This window comes from Phoxinus phoxinus (assembly GCF_949152265.1).
Source record: "Phoxinus phoxinus genome assembly, chromosome: 4".
NCBI lineage: Eukaryota > Metazoa > Chordata > Actinopteri > Cypriniformes > Leuciscidae > Phoxinus > Phoxinus phoxinus.
Genome location: NC_136879.1, coordinates 27,609,227 through 27,629,537, shown reverse-complemented (window position 1 = coordinate 27,629,537; position 20,311 = coordinate 27,609,227). Strand labels below are relative to the sequence as shown.

The window sequence follows — 20,311 nt, the reverse complement described above, 5'->3', positions numbered from 1 at the left end:
CCTCTTTCCTTTCCATTTCCTGTCTCTCTCCACTGTATCCAGAACGTCTACAAAACAGAAAAAGAATGTATTATGTTCAAAACACAAATGGATCTTATGTCCTGAATGATGTCCTATGTAAATGTGTATGTGCTGAGGGTTGAAAAGGACCAGAGCAGAGCGATAGAGAGACGGGGGACGGATGGAAAGAGATCCGCAGGCCACTTTATGACTTTTTCTTATGCCCTTTCAGCGGAGAGAGAAAAAAGGTCTCTCCCTCTTCTCTCTTTCACCCTTTTTCAGATTCACATAAAGTCTGAGATATTTGATGATTTATGGGGAGAGGAAGAGAGGAAAAGAAAGAAATGGAGAAAGGGAGGGGGCGCGGTGGCAAGGGGGTTCAAACATGATGCAAACCATTTGGAGGAGAGAGAGGAGGCTGCCAGCACAGCCTGCTCTGTTTAAACTGGGGAGGAAGTGACCGTATATACAGCATGCCAGCAACCTCGCTCTCCCCCCAAACGCGCGCACACACACTATCAGTGCTGAGGTCAGTCGCTGGCCATTGGCTGAGGAGTGTGTTTGTTATTGTTATATTGTGTTTCTTTACATCACCACTGAGGCCACCGCCGCCGCTATTATCGTTGTTCTTTTTATTACAATCTATGAGGCTTGGGGGCAAACATGAGGGCAGGGATAAAGGAGCACAAGGGGATCAGGGATACGTCGAAGAAGAAGATGAGACCGAAAACTACAAGACGGAGCACAAGGGAGGACGAGAGGTCAGCGTTTTCCCTCAACATCCGTCCATGACTTAATCTTATAGAGCTCTGAGACGGAGACCTTCCCAGGGACACGACCGCGCTACGACAGGGGAGGATGAGAGAGAGGAAGAAAAAGGATGTGCAGATTATGGTCCTGTGAGGCCCCGGGGCACCAGCCTCTTTGGAGGTCCCCTTTTGTTACAATGAGATGTAATGAGAAATTATCTGGCAAATATGAGAGATTAAGTGGCAATTGCAAGAATGAGTACACTATGCAAAAGATACAATGTACCATGACTACAACTTCAAGACTAATAAAAGGTGTTCAGAAAGCATTTTTAGTTTTGGGCAGGAATTTTTTCAGATGACCTGGGTTCAAATCTATAGTCAATTTTCAAATGAAATAAATATCTGGAGGAATATACTGTATATATATATATATATATATATATATATATATATATATATATATATATATATTTATCAGATATTAATATGTAATATTATTTTCTTTTATACAAAATAACATTATTAAACACTTCATGATCATCTCTTTCCCTTGTCTCTATATCTAAACCTCACTCTTGAATTGTCGTGGCTGAGCAGTAAGTGCCAACATGAAACATCAACATATTGAGCCATATAGTGCTCATAAAAAGATGCAAGTTCAAATCTGACCTGTCCCCGAATCCTGAACCCCTTCCCTCACTCTCTCCCCCAATTTCCGGTGCTTTCTCAGTAAAGTGGCAAAAAGCCCAGAAAATAATAGATTGCTTGCATTACACTGTATATTCACACATACCTCAATACAGCAGAATAACAGAATAAACCATTTTTTTAAAGAAAATGTTGGTTGTCAGGGCTTTGCTATGTGGTTGCTAAGGTGTTGCTATGTGGTTGCAAATACATTCTTAGTAGTTACTGCATTGCTAAGCAGTTTCTGAATGGTTGCTATTGCTAAGCAGTTGCTTACAGTCAAAAGAGCAAACTCTCTATGATATTCTGGTGCCTATATATGACTTGGATCCCTTTAATGAAAAATTATGTGATTCCCACTCCCCACCTTTTTATCATCCATCAAACATTTTTCTAAATATGTGATTACTTAAAGAGGGAAAACTTCTTTTGTCAGCCAAACCCTACTGACCGAATATATTTTCTTGAAGTACCTCTTAAAAGTTGTAATAATTGTAATAATAATAATTGTAATAATTGTACAAACATTTGCATATTCACAGTTGTCTGATGTTGGTTAATGATGACATGCAGGCAAACAAATTAATTTATTTTAATTGTTTTATTTTAAAATTAATTTAAACATAAATAAATAAATAAATGAATGAATATTAGAATTTTGTCAACAGTTGTGGACGCTGTCATGAAGTAATAGCACACCTTTCCTCAACAAGCTGAATGATTTGAAGTTGGTGCAGGATGAGTTATGCATCAAAGTTTAATACTTAGAGTTCAAATCCAAATGAGCCTTAGCAAGCATCACTAATTATACTTGAGCATTTCAAAATCAGCTGAATAAGCCGTTTGCACTTTTTGAGCACCTAATGGTAATGTGTCGCAGCCAAGCGGCAACCTCCCTGTCTCTCTCTTGAAACCAACACGGAAGTGAATTAAACGGCAATTCATCGACTGGCCGCTTGAGGCTGGCTGCAGAAGTGAGCCAAATCTGTATCTCCCGCATGTTAAAATGCCCAACTTTACAGCAGAACAAAACATGTTTACAGCCTGGTTCTCTCTGTGGCTTTGGTCTATAAAGCTAACTTTGCCCTTCATAACAACTGTGAGGGGGGTGCATTTTTTTATAACTCGCCCGTGTAGTTGATTAATATTTAAAGTTCTGCAAAATTAAGGGTGTGTCCACTTTTGAGTGACAGGCGGATTCCCGCTGATGTATGCTAGCCGGTTAGCAGTCACTTCACTTCAGCAAATTCCAGCTGCTGAATTTGCCATCTCTGCCGTGTTTGTGCTTTTATTCGGGATTATTTCACATAATTTAATACACCCATTACCTCGCCCACGGCTTTAGATTCCGCCGTTTTTCGTCGAGTGTCGTTCGAGAGAACAGCCAGCGCTGTATTCCAGTCGTTCTCCTCGGTGAACATGCACTGATGGATGTGATGTCTGACAATTTCGTTGCTTTTTGGAGTTTTCAGATATAAGGCTACACTCGTTCTGCGGTACCGTTGCTCTGGGACAGATTATAACATGCTTATGTGCCGTCAGATGAAATCCTGCAGGTGTCTGTGTTTCTCCGTCCATGCAATAAATGCACATCCTTGAATGAGCGCGTATTTCTAGCGCATTTACTTGAACTTCACAGGTAATATATCTATGTTTTGACCCATTTGAGAATTGAGATGCGCCCAAAATCAGAATTTAAAATGGACTGAATAATAAAGCTCTACGAACTTGACGAGCGATGCCGCGCTGACGGACCATAGACTGTAATAAAGAGTGACTGACATGTATGCACATAATCACGGTCACACACACTCTCAGAGTAGCCTAATATTGTAAAGTTACTGCATAATACATTTTCAACAAGCAGAATAACTTAGCTGCACAGAATCGCGATACACAGTCTCACTTGTAGCTATGTCTTTTAACTATTACAATATTTCGAAGGGCAAAAACAGGACCTTTTAATTGCCATTCAGATTTTAATCATCAACTGTCAGTGTCACTTTAGCGCGAGCCCGTGTGCAGTCGCAGACTTGGTACTGTGAGTAGCATATAGCATTAGCTCCCAAGCCTGAGCTAACTCCATAACGTCGCGCTAGGTGGGCGTGGTTTCAGTTAGCCAGGCTCTTCAGCTCCGCCTCTTTGCCCATATTCTGTTATCCGGGAGTGACGAGCGGTGACGCGAGGCCAAGATGGCGACGGCCGGCTCCGCCCACTTTAGGCTTCAAAAATGCTCTTCAGAAACCTACGGGTGACGTCACGGACACTACGTCCATATTTTTTTACAGTCTATGGTCGCAGCACATCGGCAGGTGAGCCAGCCCTCAGGCTCCTGCTGTGGATATCAACAGAATTAATTGGCATCACTTTTCCGGAAACAGGATGAGATGGGTAAAAATCGATGTCTCAGGGTGCTGATAGCAGGCTCTGGCAGGGGGTCTTGTATAATATGGTGAGACTGGAGTTGGTATGCTTCTCCCATCATACCCCTGGGTGCCCACTCCTTTACAGAGTCAGCTGGTTTCACTCCACAGCTGGTGGGAACGGGGAGGTTGAGCGAGTGAAGACACACAGGGCACTTTTCTGGGAGAAAGAGCCTGGCAGAAAAGCACGTAAAGCACCGGAAAAACAGCTCAAGAATGTTTTATGATATCCAGAGAGTCCCAACAGACTGGTTGGATGTTGGGCCGAGCCAGATTACAGAGAGGACGTGTGATTGATGGATTGCTCTCCTAGTGAGCTGGCACTCAAGAGAGGGTTAGCCAACCACTCGCACTGCCACATGTACAGAGACTCGCTGCCAGATGCACACACACAATCCCAGGTCATATCTCACCACCCACACACACTCTTACCCTCCTGCCTCCCAGGTTTCTGGCAAAGGGAGTCACACACACGCACACACACACACACACACACACACACACACACACACACTCGCATACTAGAAGGGATGCAGAGGCTTGTATGATTTCACAAGAGCAGCAATCGGAGGAGGTCAGGGTGGCACTGGGGATCCGACATTTCTTCGTGAATCTAGCTGGACTGGTCGTGCTGTATATTTCTGATTCAGTAAAAAGAACCAGCTCGTAAGATTCATTTGTTCGTGAATCATGCTACACTGATTGCTCTGTGCGTTTTTGATTCACTAAAAAGAACTGCCTCATAACTGTAATTTGTTTGTGAATCAAGCTAGGTCGTGCTGTTTTCAATTCACTAAAAATATCCGGGTTATAAGAGACATTTATTAGTGAACAACTGAGCTACACTGACCGCAATGTATGTTTTTGATTCACACAAAATAACAGACTCAACATGAGTCATTTGTTTGTGAATCAAGCTACACTGGTCACACTGTATTTGTTCGTGAATAAAGCTAGTTGCACTGTAGAGGAGTGATCGGAGGAGGCCAGGGTGGCACTGGGGATCAGTAACTACACGGCAGGATCCATCTGATCCTGTTTAACCACTCTTAACACTCACTCATGCATCCGAAATACTCATATTTTCAATTTGGAAGTATGCATCTGGCATGTACGTACAAAACGTATTTACTTGAACAAATATGAACATCCACACACCTATGTGTGTGCGACAGACCGGAGCATCAAGATACATCTGTGCGAGAGCATCTGTTCGAGTACGCGTGCATTGCCGCCTGCATGTGCGTGTGTGAAAACGGCTGTGCGCGATGGATCCCGCTCATGCACGTGTGTGTGTTTGTGTGTGGCTGGGCTTCAAGATTGTGTCGAGGGCGTGTGTAATAAATGTGCCCGAGCGCGAGGGCCCGAAAGATATATCACAGGCAGAGGGAGAGCAGAGAAAGTGCAGCGGGGAGGGAAGGGGGGCAAAGAGAAGGATAGATTGGTGAGGAAAAAAGTGTGTGTGTGTGTGTGGGGTGGGGGGGGGACTGGTTTCTCCTGGGTCCTGCTATGTTTCCCATTATGTAAGCCATGGTCACCGGCAGCATGCCAGCAGGCAAAATAAAAGAGTCTCTCTGGCTTGGCACGGCTCGTATTTTCCTATCCTCGGCGCGGGGTCAGAGAGGGGTCAGGCAGCTGGATGGGGCGCTGGGGGGATTGTGGGGTCTGGGCTGGCCTCCAAAACCCAAAAGGCCCAGGGTTCAAGTACCAGCTGAAAGCAATCAGGGGGAAATCTGGGAGTGCCACAGCTGCTCCGCGCGGTGCTGCTCTGTGGCTCAACTCTCTCTTCTTCCCTCTTTCCTTTTCTCTCTCTATCACTCTCTATTGTTTTTCCCCTTGTCTTGCTCTCCCTCAGCCAACACAAAAGGCAAAAACAGCATACTTTTAACATGAAGCTAGCCGTGTGCATATGTATATGCTATGATTTATGTTTGTGTATATGTGTGTGCGAGGTCAGGAGGAAGACAAAATGGAAAAGAAAAATAGCCCTACAATCTGCATAAACCACAGTGAATGGTACACTGTGTATGTCTGACCACCTATTATGTTTGAGGGGTCTGTGTGCTCGCTGTCAGACACCGTAATAACGTTAATGTCTTCTTATGGCTTTCTGGTGGACAGCAGAAAACATCCACTGCTGTGAATTTAATTATAAAAGTGTGTCTGGTTGCTTGTAATGACCGAACCTCACTACACTGAAATCGGTAAGATTTCCCATTCTGGTTTGATTCCAGTTCATAAGCTCTCAATGTAAATTCTCATTCATTCTGGTTTTCTGTTATGAGACGGATGTCAGTAATATTCATCCTTTTGAACTATTTATTAAGAGAACCAGCTCAAAAAGAGTGATTTGCGACAGGAATTGGGCTACATTGAAGATTTCCCCCCAAAACCAGTTCAGTGCAAACCCCACCAATCAGCTGATTCGAAAGATCTCATTAGTCATATCACAGTGCTGATTGCCTACATACTGTCCTGCTGACACAAATACTAACCCCCTAACCCTAACCTGTCACAATCAGGTGAATCGATATACACTGATGATGCTATGTTTTTTTCCATTAGTTTATGAATCATGCTACACTGGTTGTTTTGTACATTTTTGATGAATTAAAAACAACCGGTGGCGCGATTGCTAATGAGCATCACCTGCGCACCACACTGGTCTCGAGTCTCACAGAGGAGCAACGGAAGGATAAAAGGAGGAGTGACGACAGTGAAAGACGAGAGAAGACCAGGCCTGGACTTTATGTTGATGTTTTGGTTTTGGAGAGGGCGTTGCTGCCAACGTTTGCGGTAGGCCAGAACCTGATGCAGTCCGCCATGATGGGGAGGAGCAGGGAACGGGGGACGTCGGAGGAGCCGTCGCCGTTAGAGGGCCATCCACCGAGGGCCCTTTCCAGCACCACCGCCAGGCATCGCGGAAGAGTTCACCCAGCTGGTGGAGGACTGGATGGCAATGCATTTGTGGAACTGGATCAAGAGTTTTTTTCCTCTTTCTTCTTGGTCTCTCCTCATCCTTCCGTCTCCTTTTCTCTCACCTCGTCTGTCCTTACCCCCAGGTGCTGCGGCTGCCGCGACCGGGGTGGGGGTTAGGGGTTTGTAGAGCGCAGTCTCGAGGGTACCCCCAGCCTGTGAGGGGGGAGTAAAGAGTGCCACTAGCGTGCCACACCGGTCTCGAGTCACGGAGGAGCTCTGTAAGGATAAAAGGAGGAGGGACGACAGTGAAAAACGAGAGAAGACCAAGCCTGGACTATGTTGTTGTTTTGTTTTAATGCAGCGGTTGTCCATGAGGGGCTGCCGCTTTACTTTCGTTTTGTTGTGTTAATTTTCTGATTACATTTAAATGAACATTTATCGTTTGCCTGTTCCCACCTCCTTATATTCCCTGAGTCTTTAAACCTCGTTACAATGTCTTATCACATTCCATACACACTGCAAACTCACAATCACAACTCGAAAAAAATATGATTAATTCGCCATGGTGCTGAAGACATGGATTCAGGAGGAACACTGCAGGAGTGTTACATTTTTGTTGCATCTCTCACTTGTAGTGATGATACAGTGTAAAGGAGACCCTGCTGAAAAATCCAGCATGATTGGTTCAGGCTGGTTTATGCTGGTCAGAGCTGGGATAGGGCTGGTCTAGGCAGTGGACCAGCATAGGCATGCTGTTCTCAAGCAAAACTGCTGGTCCACCAGCACTCCTGCATCCCAAGCTGGGAACCAGCAAACAGCATCCCATACTAACCCCTAGCATGCCAAACACACTTTATGCTGGTGAAGAGCAATGCTTGATTTTTCAGCAGGCCATTCACACTGACCTCAATTTGCAGTTACAAAGAAACATAAAAGTCATAATTCATTTTTAACAAAACTTTAGAAAACCTACTAACAACCTAACCCTCACCTACAGCAATACAATCCCTGTCAGTGTGAATGCACCTTTAGAAGCCCTCTACTTAGTCTAAGCATTTACCCATACGTGACCTCTCTGCTGGCCAACTGGGGTCAATTGCACGTGCACCTTCTCACAAACACCTCTCACTCATCATTAACTCACACTCTCAGCATTGAGGGTTGACAGTGAGCGATGTTTAAACCTCAGGGTTGCCATGACCTCTAAAAGAGCGCAGCATGTTAACCCCATTGTAGGACAGAAGAGCCTGTGACCTGACACGGAAAGTGACCACAGCAGCGCTGAGTGGAGTGAAAGTGAGTGGGCCATGACAGAGTGCACATGCAATGAATCCCGAAGCGTATCCACATAGTAATTTAGCGGAGACAGACGCAAGGTCGAGCAAGCAGCCAGGCAGACGGCATCTCCCCACACACATTAAGAGAGAATGAGAGAGAGAGAGAGAGAGAGAGAGAGAGAGAGAGAGAGAGAGAGAGAGAGAGAGAGAGAGAGAGAGAGAGAGAGAGAGAGAGAGAGAGAGAGAGAGTCACTGAGGGTAATCACTGTTATCAAGAATTATTAACAAAATACTCAATACTAATAATAGAGTTTGGTGGAATAACAATACCTCAGAATTGTGCACTTTTTAGTCTGACAGGACAGTACAGATACAATAGTGCAAATTGGAATGCAACCAGCACTATTGTATACACAGATGCTCTAGTACGTAAGAAAGAGAATACGATTTAATTAGTAAAAAAAAGCTAAATTACTAAGAAAAATGTGAATTAGTCCTCAGATGTCATGTCGGGAATTTATAGCAAAAAATCTGGCATTAATTTGATCTCAAACCGATTCATTAAAAGAAGTTATTACTTCAACATCTGCATGACATCCTTAACCAACGTGGTTGAACGACAAATTTGCAAAAATACAGTTTTGGGAAACAGTTGTGACTAGCTAGATGATTTCTTCAATGATACATCGTATGGTAGTTAAGAATTGAGATACATCGCTGTATGGGAAATGCAAACCAGAACAAGACCATGAAAATAAACATGAACGTGACAGCTAAAAGCAAGAAACAAAATTGGGTTGCCTGAATTACTAATTAAATATTCAATGTAAGCAAGCCTGTATAATTAGATTGGTTTCGGGTTAACTGATCAGACGTGTTTCTCATAGGTTGTTTATATAAGACACATTCTTGCTTTCAAAAACAGCTGGATGGAGAGCAACGGAACAAAACAGAATGCAGAGGTTCTGGCTGAACTGTTTTTAATTTCTTATGCTGTCTTAAAAACTTAATTTCTTGAGCAGCAAATCAGCATAGAATGATTATATGACTGAAGATAAATATATTCTAATACCAAACAGTTATCTTGAATTGATAATATTCCACAACATTACTGATGAATCTCTCTCCCAAGAACAAGGGGAAGGGAAGATGCGCGTGAGAGGAAGATGGGAACGAGACAGTGAAAGAGAGGGAGCGACATGCTAGTTATCAAGGGGATGAGAGAGTGGGGTAGAAAAAACAAAGGAAGTCATATAGACAGAGCCAGAGAGAAGCAGACACAAAGGGGCTGAGGTGACACACACACACACACACACACACACACACACACACACACACACACACACACACACACACACACACACACACACACACACACACACACACAGTATATATCTGCATTCTGTGTGTGAACATGTCAGGCTGGCAACAATGCGAGCCAGGCTGAAGCAGGAAGTGTGTTGGGGATAAGGCAGCCATGTGGCAGGATGTTATGGACTTCTAATTAGAGCAATTCATCTGTCAGCGATGCTAAGCTTTCACTGGCTGCCCTAGCAGACCCTCGACACTCCTGCACTGACCACACGCTCCACAGCTGCTGTTACACCTATCACAGCCTGTGACTAATACACTCAATCAGTGTGCAAATTACACAACGGCTTTCAGGGGGGTCGACTTTTCTTGTCATTTTGGGGGTGCAACCTGTTGAGGTTGTCTTTGGCGCAGTTAGCCAAACGTCAACTATCTGTAGTTTTTAAAGAAAACACTGGGTGAATTAGCTAAACAGCTTTTCATGCAAAACGTGTCTTATTTATTTGCTACTCACAATCTAGTTTAAACAGGTGCTAATTGCACTGGAATTAAATGCATGACTATTAAACAGGCCCCTTTTTACCACAAGGTGAAAATACACACTCTGACTCTAACTTGTAATGAAACTTTAGTGGCTACTGAAGTATTATCTTCATACATTTTATCTATATACATTACCGTTAAAATTGGGGTGAGTAAAAAAAAAAAAAAAAAAAAAGTAGAAAGAAGTTAATACTTTGAATCAGCAAGGACACATAAAAAATTAAAAGAGACAGTAAAGGCATGTTAGAATGTTACAAAAGTTTTCAAATAAATGCTGTTCTTTTGAAGTTTCTATTAATCAAAGAATCCTGAAAAAATGAATCACTGTTTCCATAAACATATGAACTGTTTTCAACATTTATTATAGGTACAATAAGAAATGTTTATTGAGCTCCAAATGAGTGTATTAGAATGATTTCTGAAGGATCACGTGACACTGAAGACTGGAGTAATGGGTTAAATTGAATTGTAATGATCTCACACAATATTGCTGTTTTTACTGTACTGTTTATCAAAGCAGTCTTGTCCCAAACTTTTGAATGATAGTGTATAAAAAAAATAAAAATAAAAAATTAAGAGTATTTTTAAAATCACTATACATTTTGATTTGACTTCCTTAGGGGGGTTCAAGTCTTAATTAGAGGGACGAGACCCCAAAACCCCTCCATAATTCTTTGCCTACACTGCGATCATTACATATGCTCACATATGCATAAAGCACTGTGTGTAAAGCTTTGTGTTTCTCATGTTCCAGCACACTTTGCTTGAGTTAAAAAGGCTCTGACAGGTATTGTTCCTCCTTACACACACATTGTATTCACATTCATCCAATGCTTGAATTTTAATTAAACGCCATGTTGTTGGAACTCAAAGCAGTAACTGTGTTTGCTGTAATCATTCATTTATCGATCAATGTCACGTACTGATTTCAAGACTCTTTCTCTCTCTCTCTCTGGAGTTGACCGAGGAGCTTCCATTACTAAACTCTCTTTTCCCTCCAAACAGCATGCCAAGCCTTTGCTTTACACACATGATACTGCATCACTCGGATCTATAAAACCAGACAATCATATCAAACACATAAACATATGATCTGGGATGTGTGTGAATGTGTGATTGTGTACAATGATATGTGCTGGCATGTGTGTATGGGTTTCTCTGAGTATGTATGTGGGTTTAAATAGCCAAAGGGAAAAAAATGGTTTGTATAGAACAAAAGGTTACATTTTACTTTAAGGTGATATAGTTACATTGTACTTACTCTAAGTCCTGAGTAATATAAATTAACTACATGTACTAATTAACGTTAGGGTTTGGATTAGGGTTAGTGTAAGTATGTAAATATGCATAAATTACAGTTATTAATATAGTAAGTAGGCTACATGTAGTAACGTGTAATAAAAGCTAAAAAAGACAAATAAATAATTTTTTTAAAGTACTTGCAATGTTGTTTCTCAAGTAAATGTATCTTTTTTTTTTAAGGACATTTAGATACAAATTGAATCTCTGAGTGTAGCTGAACTAAAATTGTTACAGAACTGTCTAAGAGGCTCAATTTCACTTACGTGTTACCGCATCTTGCTTTCATAGGACAGTACGCTATGTCCCCATTTACATAACAAGCTAAATGTGTGTGCAACACTGCTGAAGTCAGAGTTCGGAGAATTTTAGGAACCCTCCATTCAGAAACAGAGGGATGCAACATGTAATACAAAAAAAAAAAAAAAGAGTGGAATGTCCGCATGTGAAAACTCTCCCTCTTTTTCCATCTATTCCTTCTCAGTCATCTTCTCCGATGCATTCCAGCCCAAAGCAGAGCATGGCGCAAGGAGAAGGAGAGAGGGAGGCCGTGCGAGGCCGGGAACACAGAGCAGCGGCCGGAGGGATGTTTAGATAGGTGCAGGCTGCCACTAGGAAGTCCGGGCTCCAATATAAACATGCAGCCACACAGCCCAGCGCTCACAACTGTGGGAGAAACCTGCCCCCAGCCGCCTGAAAGAGAGAGAGATAGAGGGAGGATGGGTACACGGTCACTTTCAAATCATTGCGGAGTATATACACAGCTGACTAGCCGCTCTGTAGCAATTTCCTCCCTCTCCCTCTCTCTCTCTCTCTCCCTCCCTCCCCAAGCTGGGCTCTAGAGGCCAAAAGTAATAAGCGTATCTAGATGTGATCTCACTAACAAACAAACACACTTATGCACACACTCTCACTCGCTCCCACACGCACACACACCACACGGGTCACAGTTCATTTCTTCAAACTTCTTGTCATCTTGATGAGAGATATAGGAAGTGGAAAGGGGCTGTAATTCCAGTCAATTTACACAATCAATACACAATTGCATCAGCAGGGTGGCAACACACCATGATGCTTTAAAAGAGACAATAACTGCCCAACACAGAGATGGGAAATGATTAAACAACTCCAAATTTATGTTGAAAAATCTGTCTTATTCTGAAGCAAAACGCCTAAACCAGCAGGAACCATACTGGTCCAGCCCTTTTTTTAAGAGGCCTGGTGAAAAAGAAAAGAAAACCAAAAAGGACATTTAGGCAAACGTGATAATGATAACTATTATTAGCCTTTTTTCTTCTTCAATACATCCCTTTTTTAACTTCTTAAATTAATAAATAAGGATTTTACCCACATCGCAAAAATGTAAAAACAACACCAATACTACAACAACAACAAAAGTTTTTCTGATTTAACTTAATCATTTTCCACACTTGTTTCCTTTAAATCTGAGCGTATACAGTAGATGACCCATACCCGCCGGTCACAGGAGAACCCATTTCGCTTAGAACTCAATTTTGAATTCAGGTTTTTTATGTGTATGGATCATCTCATGCTGAGGAATAGCATCTAATGGGAGTGTACATCACATACAGTGACCCCCAAAAGTACTTTGGACAGTTAATCCACACTTAAAATGTAGGAATGTCACTACATTAAATATCAAACCAAGCTGCATTTATTTTAAGAAAGACAGCACAGGTGCACTTTGAGAAAAACATTTCACAAAAAGACGTTTGTTAGGCTTTAAGGATAAAACAAAAGATTTACCGTTCAAACTTAGTGCTTGCATACTTTCTTGTTGTCAAACTTAGAGGAACATTTCCATAGTTAATGTCTCTGCTAGAACACCTGTGTGAACCTGAGGGCCTATAGTTGGTTCCCTATCAAACCGGTTCACTCGTACTGCATAGACGCGATGGGGAAAAACTCCTTTTCAGCGATGTTAGAGCTGGGCTGGATGCCGAATTATTCGCCGTCCTCTCCAAAGCAGTCAAAGAGCTCGGACTGGAGTGGTCTGCCCCAGAGGAGCCCACACGCAGCCGCTTAGACGAATGGTTCCTGCCGGGGCACCAACAGGCCCATCGCCAGCGAGCAGCACCGTTCTTCCCTGAAGTTCACGACTAACTCACCAAATCGTGGCACGCCCCCTACTTGGCAGCCTACGCACTACTTCTGTCAGGGTTTGAAACACGGAGAGAGATGACGTAAGTTGTAAACACACTTTTATTGAACAATGCAGTTGCGGACACACAGTGGAATGGTAAGTGAGACAGTCTATGGCAAATATGGAGAGTCTTAGCTGAATGATTGATTCCGTGATGTGTATTCAGGTGTGGATCCAGGAGAGGGAGTTGAAGAGAAGGAGCCTTGATGACTGGACTGAGACGAGACGATGGGATCCGAGGAGGAATGCAGGTAAGCTCGGGTAAGTAGCGGGTTAGCATAGGAGAGTGTTCACGGTGGGTCTGTAGTCAAGTAATGACGAGATCAGACAACGGAGGTGAGGTGAATGCTGGGTTATAAAGGGAACTGGTGATGAGTCACAGGTGATGGGAATCAGTAATCAGGGGAGTGTGAACGGGTGATTGAAGGAGTGGGAGGAGTCAGTGATGATCTGGGAGGTAATGGAGAGTGATGTGAAGGTGGAATCCTGACAGTACCCCCCCCTCCCGAAGCGGCTCTTGACGCCTGTGAAGGATGCTGTCGGCGGCGAGGTCTACCCCGACCTCTGGGTGCTGGTCGATTGGGATGTTCCTCGTGAAACTGGGAAAGGAGAGTGGGATCCATTACGTCGTCGCGCAGCACCCAAGAACGTTCCTCCGGCCCGTAATCCTCCCAGTCAATGAGGTACTCGAGACGGGGACCTCGCCGCCTGGAGTCCAAGATGGAACGGATCCTATAGATGGGCTCATCCTCCACAGGCACCGGAGGAGGAGGAGGTACGTCAATGGCAGGTGTATCTGAAGGAAGAGGAAGGACAGGGTCAACGTACGGTTTTAACAATGACACATGGAAGGATGGTGAGATGCGATACTGCCTTGGGAGTGTAAGTCTGTAGGTGACCTCGTTCAACTGCCTCTCGATGGGGAAAGGTCCAATGAATCGAGGACTCAGCTTACGACATGGCAACTTGAGACGAATGTCCCTGGTGGACAACCACACCTTCTGCCCAGGCTGATAAGAGGGAGTTGGTAGTCTTCGACGATCAGCCTGGGTCTTGTGTCTCCTTATTGCCTGTTGGAGATGAACGTGAGCTGAGTCCCATACCCCCTCGCTCTGCTGGAACCAGAAGTCGACAGCTGGAACCTCAGATAACTCCCCAGACCAGGGGAACAGAGGAGGTTGGTAACCGAGAATGCATTGGAAGGGAGTAAGACCAGTGGTGCTTTGTCGGAGAGAGTTTTGAGCATACTCAGCCCAGGGAAGGTAACGGTTCCAGCTGTCCTGGTACTGGTGGCAGTAGGTCCTTAGGAAGCGACCGATTTCCTGGATCTTGCGCTCAGTCTGGCCATTGGTCTGAGGATGGTATCCGGAAGAGAGACTGACAGTGACCCCGAGGAGCTGAAAGAAGGCACGCCAAACTCTGGAGATGAATTGGGGACCTCTGTCAGAGACGATGTCCTCCGGGATTCCGAAGTTACGAAAGACTCCCTGGAAGAGGGCTTCGGCGGTTTCCAGAGCAGTCGGCAGTCCTGGTAGAGGGATTAATTTACAGCCCTTAGAGAAACGATCAACGACTACAAGTACCGTGGTGAAACCATCAGATGGAGGAAGGTCGGTCATGAAGTCGATACCGATATGGGACCAAGGACGCTGAGGAATCGGAAGGGGCACCAATTTACCCTCTGGCAGTCTCCTCGGGGTGTTGACAATGGCGCAGACTGAACAACCCTTGACGAACCTTGTTACATCCTCGGAGATGGTTGGCCACCAGTACCGTTGACGGAGAAGCGAGAGGGTACGCTTGCTACCCGGATGTCCAGAGCCCGGTACGGAGTGAGCTGAGTCCAGAAGAGGAGTTCTTAGATGTTCCGGTACAAAGGTACTCCCTTCTGGACCTCCCGGCGGAGCAGGATGGAGACGGTTTTCTTGGTGGATCTGATTGTCAATGTCCCACACAATCGGACTGAGAAATAAGGCTGGAGGGAGGATAGGCACAGGTTCACTATCTTCGTGAGGGACTTGATGAATTCTGGAAAGAGCATCAGCTCTACAATTCTTGCTGCCTGGACGATATGACACCTTGAAGTCGAATCGAGTGAAGAAGAGGGCCCAACGGGCTTGTCTCGGATTTAGTCTACGAGCTTCTCGTAGATACTCCAGGTTTCGATGATCCGTGATGACCTCAAACGGATGGTTAGCTCCCTCCAGCCAGTGTCTCCATTCCTCCAGGGCTAACTTAATAGCCAGTAGCTCACGATTCCCGATATCGTAGTTTAACTCCGCCGGGGCAAGCTTTTTGGAGAAGAAGGCACATGGATGAAGTACGGAGAGATCCCCCTGCCGCTGAGACAAAACGGCCCCCACTCCTGAGGATGAAGCATCGACTTCCACGATGAATGGTAGATCAGGATTAGGGTGAGTGAGTATTGGAGCAGAAGAGAAGGCTTCCTTGAGCGACTGAAAGGCCTGTAGAGCCGCAGGTGATAAGGACAGAGACTTGGGCCGACCCTTCAGAGCAGTGGTAAGTGGAGAGCTGAGTTGACTGTAATCTTGAATGAAACGTCGATAGAAGTTGGCAAATCCTAGGAAGCGCTGGAGTTCCTTTACAGTAGATGGTAAGGGCCAGTTTAGAATGGTCTCCACCTTCCTCTGGTCCATCTGGATTCCATCTTGGCTGATGATATAACCGAGGAATTGAACAGTAGTGATGTTAAACTCACACTTCTCCAGTTTGAGGAAAAGCTGATGCTCGCGTAGTTTCTGGAGCACTTGAACGACATGATGATGATGTTCAGCCTGGGAAGATGAGTATATAAGTATATCGTCGATGTAGACGATCACGAAGCGATTGAGGAAGGGGCGAAGGATCTCATTCATATACCCCTGGAATACTGCTGGAGCATTTGACAGTCCGAAGGGCATCACCTGATATTCATAGTGACCGGAGGGAGTCACGAAGGCGGTCTTCCATTCATCTCCGTGGCGGATACGGATGAGGTTATAGGCGCTTCGAAGGTCTAACTTGGAGAAGATTTGGGCGCCTCGGAGCTGTTCCAGAGCAGCCGGGACCAGAGGAAGAGGATACCGAAACTTCACTGTCTGAGAGTTAAGCTGACGGTAATCGATGCACGGCCGTAAGCCTCCGTCCTTCTTGGCCACGAAGAAGAAGCTCGAAGCGGCAGGGGAGATAGAGGGTCGGATGAACTCTTGCTGTAATGCCTCTTCTACGTACTCCTCCATGGCCTTCTGTTCCGGGATGGACAAAGGATAGATACGGCCCTTAGGTAGAGTTGGATCGGGTAGCAAGTCGATTGCGCAGTCCCATGGTCGATGTGGTGGTAATTTGGTGGCCAGCGCCTTACTAAATACGTCCTGGAACGCCCGGTACTCCACTGGAATTTCATACTGACGTTGAGTCTCAGGGCTCTCCACAGAAGTGGAATGCAGTGACACTTCTGAGACATCAGACGAGGATGGAGGGATAATATCCGAAGAAACTTCTGAGGAAGGACTCTCTATTTCAGCGGATGACGGAGAAGGGGTAACCTTGGTGATAGTGGTTAGACAGGAAGAATGACAGTCCGAACCCCATTGGAGGATTTCACCGGTCTTCCAGTGGAGATGGGGTTGATGTTGTATTAACCACGGGCGTCCCAGGATGATTTCGGCTGTAGACTCCTCCAGCACCATAAAAGAGATCTCCTCAGTGTGTAAGCATCCAATCTGCAGAGTTAACATGGGAGAACTGTAACGGATTCGACCCCTTCCTAGCGGTTTACCTTGGATGGTATGAATAGCGAGATCGTACTCAAGTCGTTTCTTGTTCAGATTCATCTTCTGGAGACATTGGGAGGAGATGAAGTTTCCCGCGGAACCGGAGTCAATGAGGGCTTGTACTGGGAAACAGAATTTAGGGGTTATTAGATGGACTTGAGTTTTGATAAGATGTTCGACGCTAGGAGGATGGTAGATTGAGCTTACCGCAAGGCGCGGAGGTCGAATGGGGCAGCTGTTGAGTAGATGTTTGTCAGAAGCACAATATAGACAGAGATGGGCTTGCATTCTTCGTTGTCGTTCAGAACGGGTTAGTCGAGAAGAATCAATTTCCATAGGAATAGGTGCTGGAGGAGTAAGATGAGCAGGTTGGGACGCCGGGGGCGGAGGAAGTGCAGTGGGTATATTGACGTCACAAGCAGTTAGTAGTTGAGAGACTCTGATAGTTTTCTGAATGAGCGCTTCTATGCCCATGACGTCATCGTAAACCACGACCAGCTGACGGATCTTCGGAGTTAATCCTTGACGATATGCAGTAATTAAAGCGGGTTCGTTCCATCCACTAGCAGCAGCGAGGGTTCTGAATCGAAGGGAATATTCAGTCACCGAAGAACGGCCTTGTTTTAGATGGAACAGCTGATCGTGGATAGAGAGGGAAGCCACGGACTGTCCAAACACATCCCTAAAGTGTTGAATAAAATCCTTGCATACACGAATGGTCGGAGAATTGGAATTCCAAAGAGATTGAGCCCACTGGAGGGCGGAACCGGTGAGTAACGAGATGATGAAAGCCACGCGGGCGGCGTCATTATGGAATTGTTGTTCATTCATAGTGAAATATAAAGATACCTGGAGGAGGAACCCACTGCAATCCTCCGCCTCGCCGGAGTAAGGCGCTGGTTTGGCCATGGGACTGGAAGAGGCAGTGAACGAAGCAGCGGGTGAATGCGGAAGTGGATCCGGGGATGGACTGGTTGAAGCAGACGCTGATGCGGTGGGCACTGGGTGAGGAACAGCGTCTCGTGTATCCGATTGCATGTTGTTGGTCTGATCTTCTGTCAGGGTTTGAAACACGGAGAGAGATGACGTAAGTTGTAAACACACTTTTATTGAACAATGCAGTTGCGGACACACAGTGGAATGGTAAGTGAGACAGTCTATGGCAAATATGGAGAGTCTTAGCTGAATGATTGATTCCGTGATGTGTATTCAGGTGTGGATCCAGGAGAGGGAGTTGAAGAGAAGGAGCCTTGATGACTGGACTGAGACGAGACGATGGGATCCGAGGAGGAATGCAGGTAAGCTCGGGTAAGTAGCGGGTTAGCATAGGAGAGTGTTCACGGTGGGTCTGTAGTCAAGTAATGACGAGATCAGACAACGGAGGTGAGGTGAATGCTGGGTTATAAAGGGAACTGGTGATGAGTCACAGGTGATGGGAATCAGTAATCAGGGGAGTGTGAACGGGTGATTGAAGGAGTGGGAGGAGTCAGTGATGATCTGGGAGGTAATGGAGAGTGATGTGAAGGTGGAATCCTGACAACTACCTCCACCGCCCTCACTACTATCGACGGCACTGTGGAAAAAGGATACGAGAAGCTGCTTCCTCTCGACGAAGCTGTGGCCGTGCACCTCTGTCCACCCAACGCAGTCAGATGGAAGGCAAAGTTGCTTTTCAGGGGGCAGTTTTCGACTCGGCCCGGAAGCGGGCCTGGCTTACACCAGAGTGTACTGTAGCGATTCCTAAGATCTAAGCCCCTTCTCTGTCGGGCGAATACTCTGCCCTTGTTTAGCCCTACTGCACTCTTGTCAAGTGTCTTAGGCTGGGGCCTTAGAACGATTGTCGTTCTGTAATCATAGCCCGATGTGATTGGATTGGTTCCCCATCACGTCTATCGACGCAATAAGAGTGAACCGTATCAATAGGCAATGTACTAGTTTGCTTACGTAACCTCGGTTGAGATAACGGGAACAAGTATTGCGTAGCTTACTGTGCTACTATGCTACACGACTAGGCATTCATGGCTTCAGTCGAGTTAATCTGAATCCTATGGCAAGACGAGCCCCGTTTTATAGACAGATGCTCCGCCCATTCTAGCGGGCTGAGCCCAACCTCCAAATGGTTCGCAAGCATACGCTGCGTCGCCATAGGTACGTGCAGTTGTCACTGCTCAGCCAATAGATTCGCGCAGATTCCTGCACTGCTATGGCTTGTGCAGATTCACTGCGTGAGTTTTTACTATCGTGTCTAGCGACGCAATACTTGTTTCTTAGGGAACCGAGGTTACATTATTAACAGAGTACGCCATTTGGTTTGATACTTTACTTTATTTAATGAATTTGAACGTCAATGGGGTCCAAAACAACAATGAACCGACTGAAAATATATTCTTTTGCATTCCGCAGAAAATAAAGAAAGTCATACAGGTGTGGAACGACACAAGAAATTATAATTTTTTGGAGAACTATTCAAGTGTTCAAAATATGTTTTGGGACCACTATATGGTGGCAACCATATTTTCTAGGTCTAGGTTTGCAATTACTAACCAAAGAAGCATATGTTTATGAAGGTACAGTATGGCAGGTTATCGTGCAGTTGTCTCATTGAGCGCAATGACATGATATATGTAGTCGCCGACTGTGACAGGTTCTGTAGAGGAGGCCTGCAGAGACTCCATTTGTCTCTTAGACAAGTGTGCAGACACCTCTAATTCGGGTAAAGATGGAAAAAGACCAGTCTATGCATGTTTAGTCTGTCTGGTGGTGATAAGTCCCATGAGCAGCGAGTGTGTGAAGAGCGAGACTGTCACCGCGCATCTCTTTTCAGAGAGGATCCATCACACGGCACTCAGTGAGAGACAGAGAGATTTTTTAGCACTGTCCTGCAAGTCATTTTAGTGAAAAGCAGTATTGAGAATATAAACATTGGAGTTGTGGTACAATGAGGCTCATTCCCCCTTACTTTCCTACACAACTTCCTTCCTGTTAGTGTTACATTTATTAAATTGTATTCATACATTTTTTTTAAATAAAATGTTTATACAAAAATGTATATAAAAATAGACAATTTTGTTTCTATATAAATACAAATTTATAAAAAATCTATTCTATTCTATTATTCCATTTCCACGTGACAAGGTCGAAGTGTCGAATGCGTCTGCTAAAT

General features: G+C 44.9%; 1 protein-coding gene across 3 annotated transcripts in view; it reads right to left on the bottom strand.

The window, feature by feature from the left end:
- Nucleotides 1–20,311, bottom strand: part of LOC306996424 (uncharacterized protein) — a 55,909-nt gene continuing 35,598 nt past the window's right edge. For all 3 annotated transcript variants that reach the window (XM_079608893.1, XM_079608894.1, XM_079608895.1), the window contains 2 exons: nucleotides 6,512–7,057; nucleotides 1–47 (listed from right to left, as the gene is read on the bottom strand). In XM_079608893.1, the coding sequence (XP_079465019.1) occupies nucleotides 6,734–7,057 (324 nt within the window). In that variant the 3' untranslated portion in view covers nucleotides 1–47; nucleotides 6,512–6,733. The remainder of the gene's footprint in view (nucleotides 48–6,511; nucleotides 7,058–20,311) is intronic.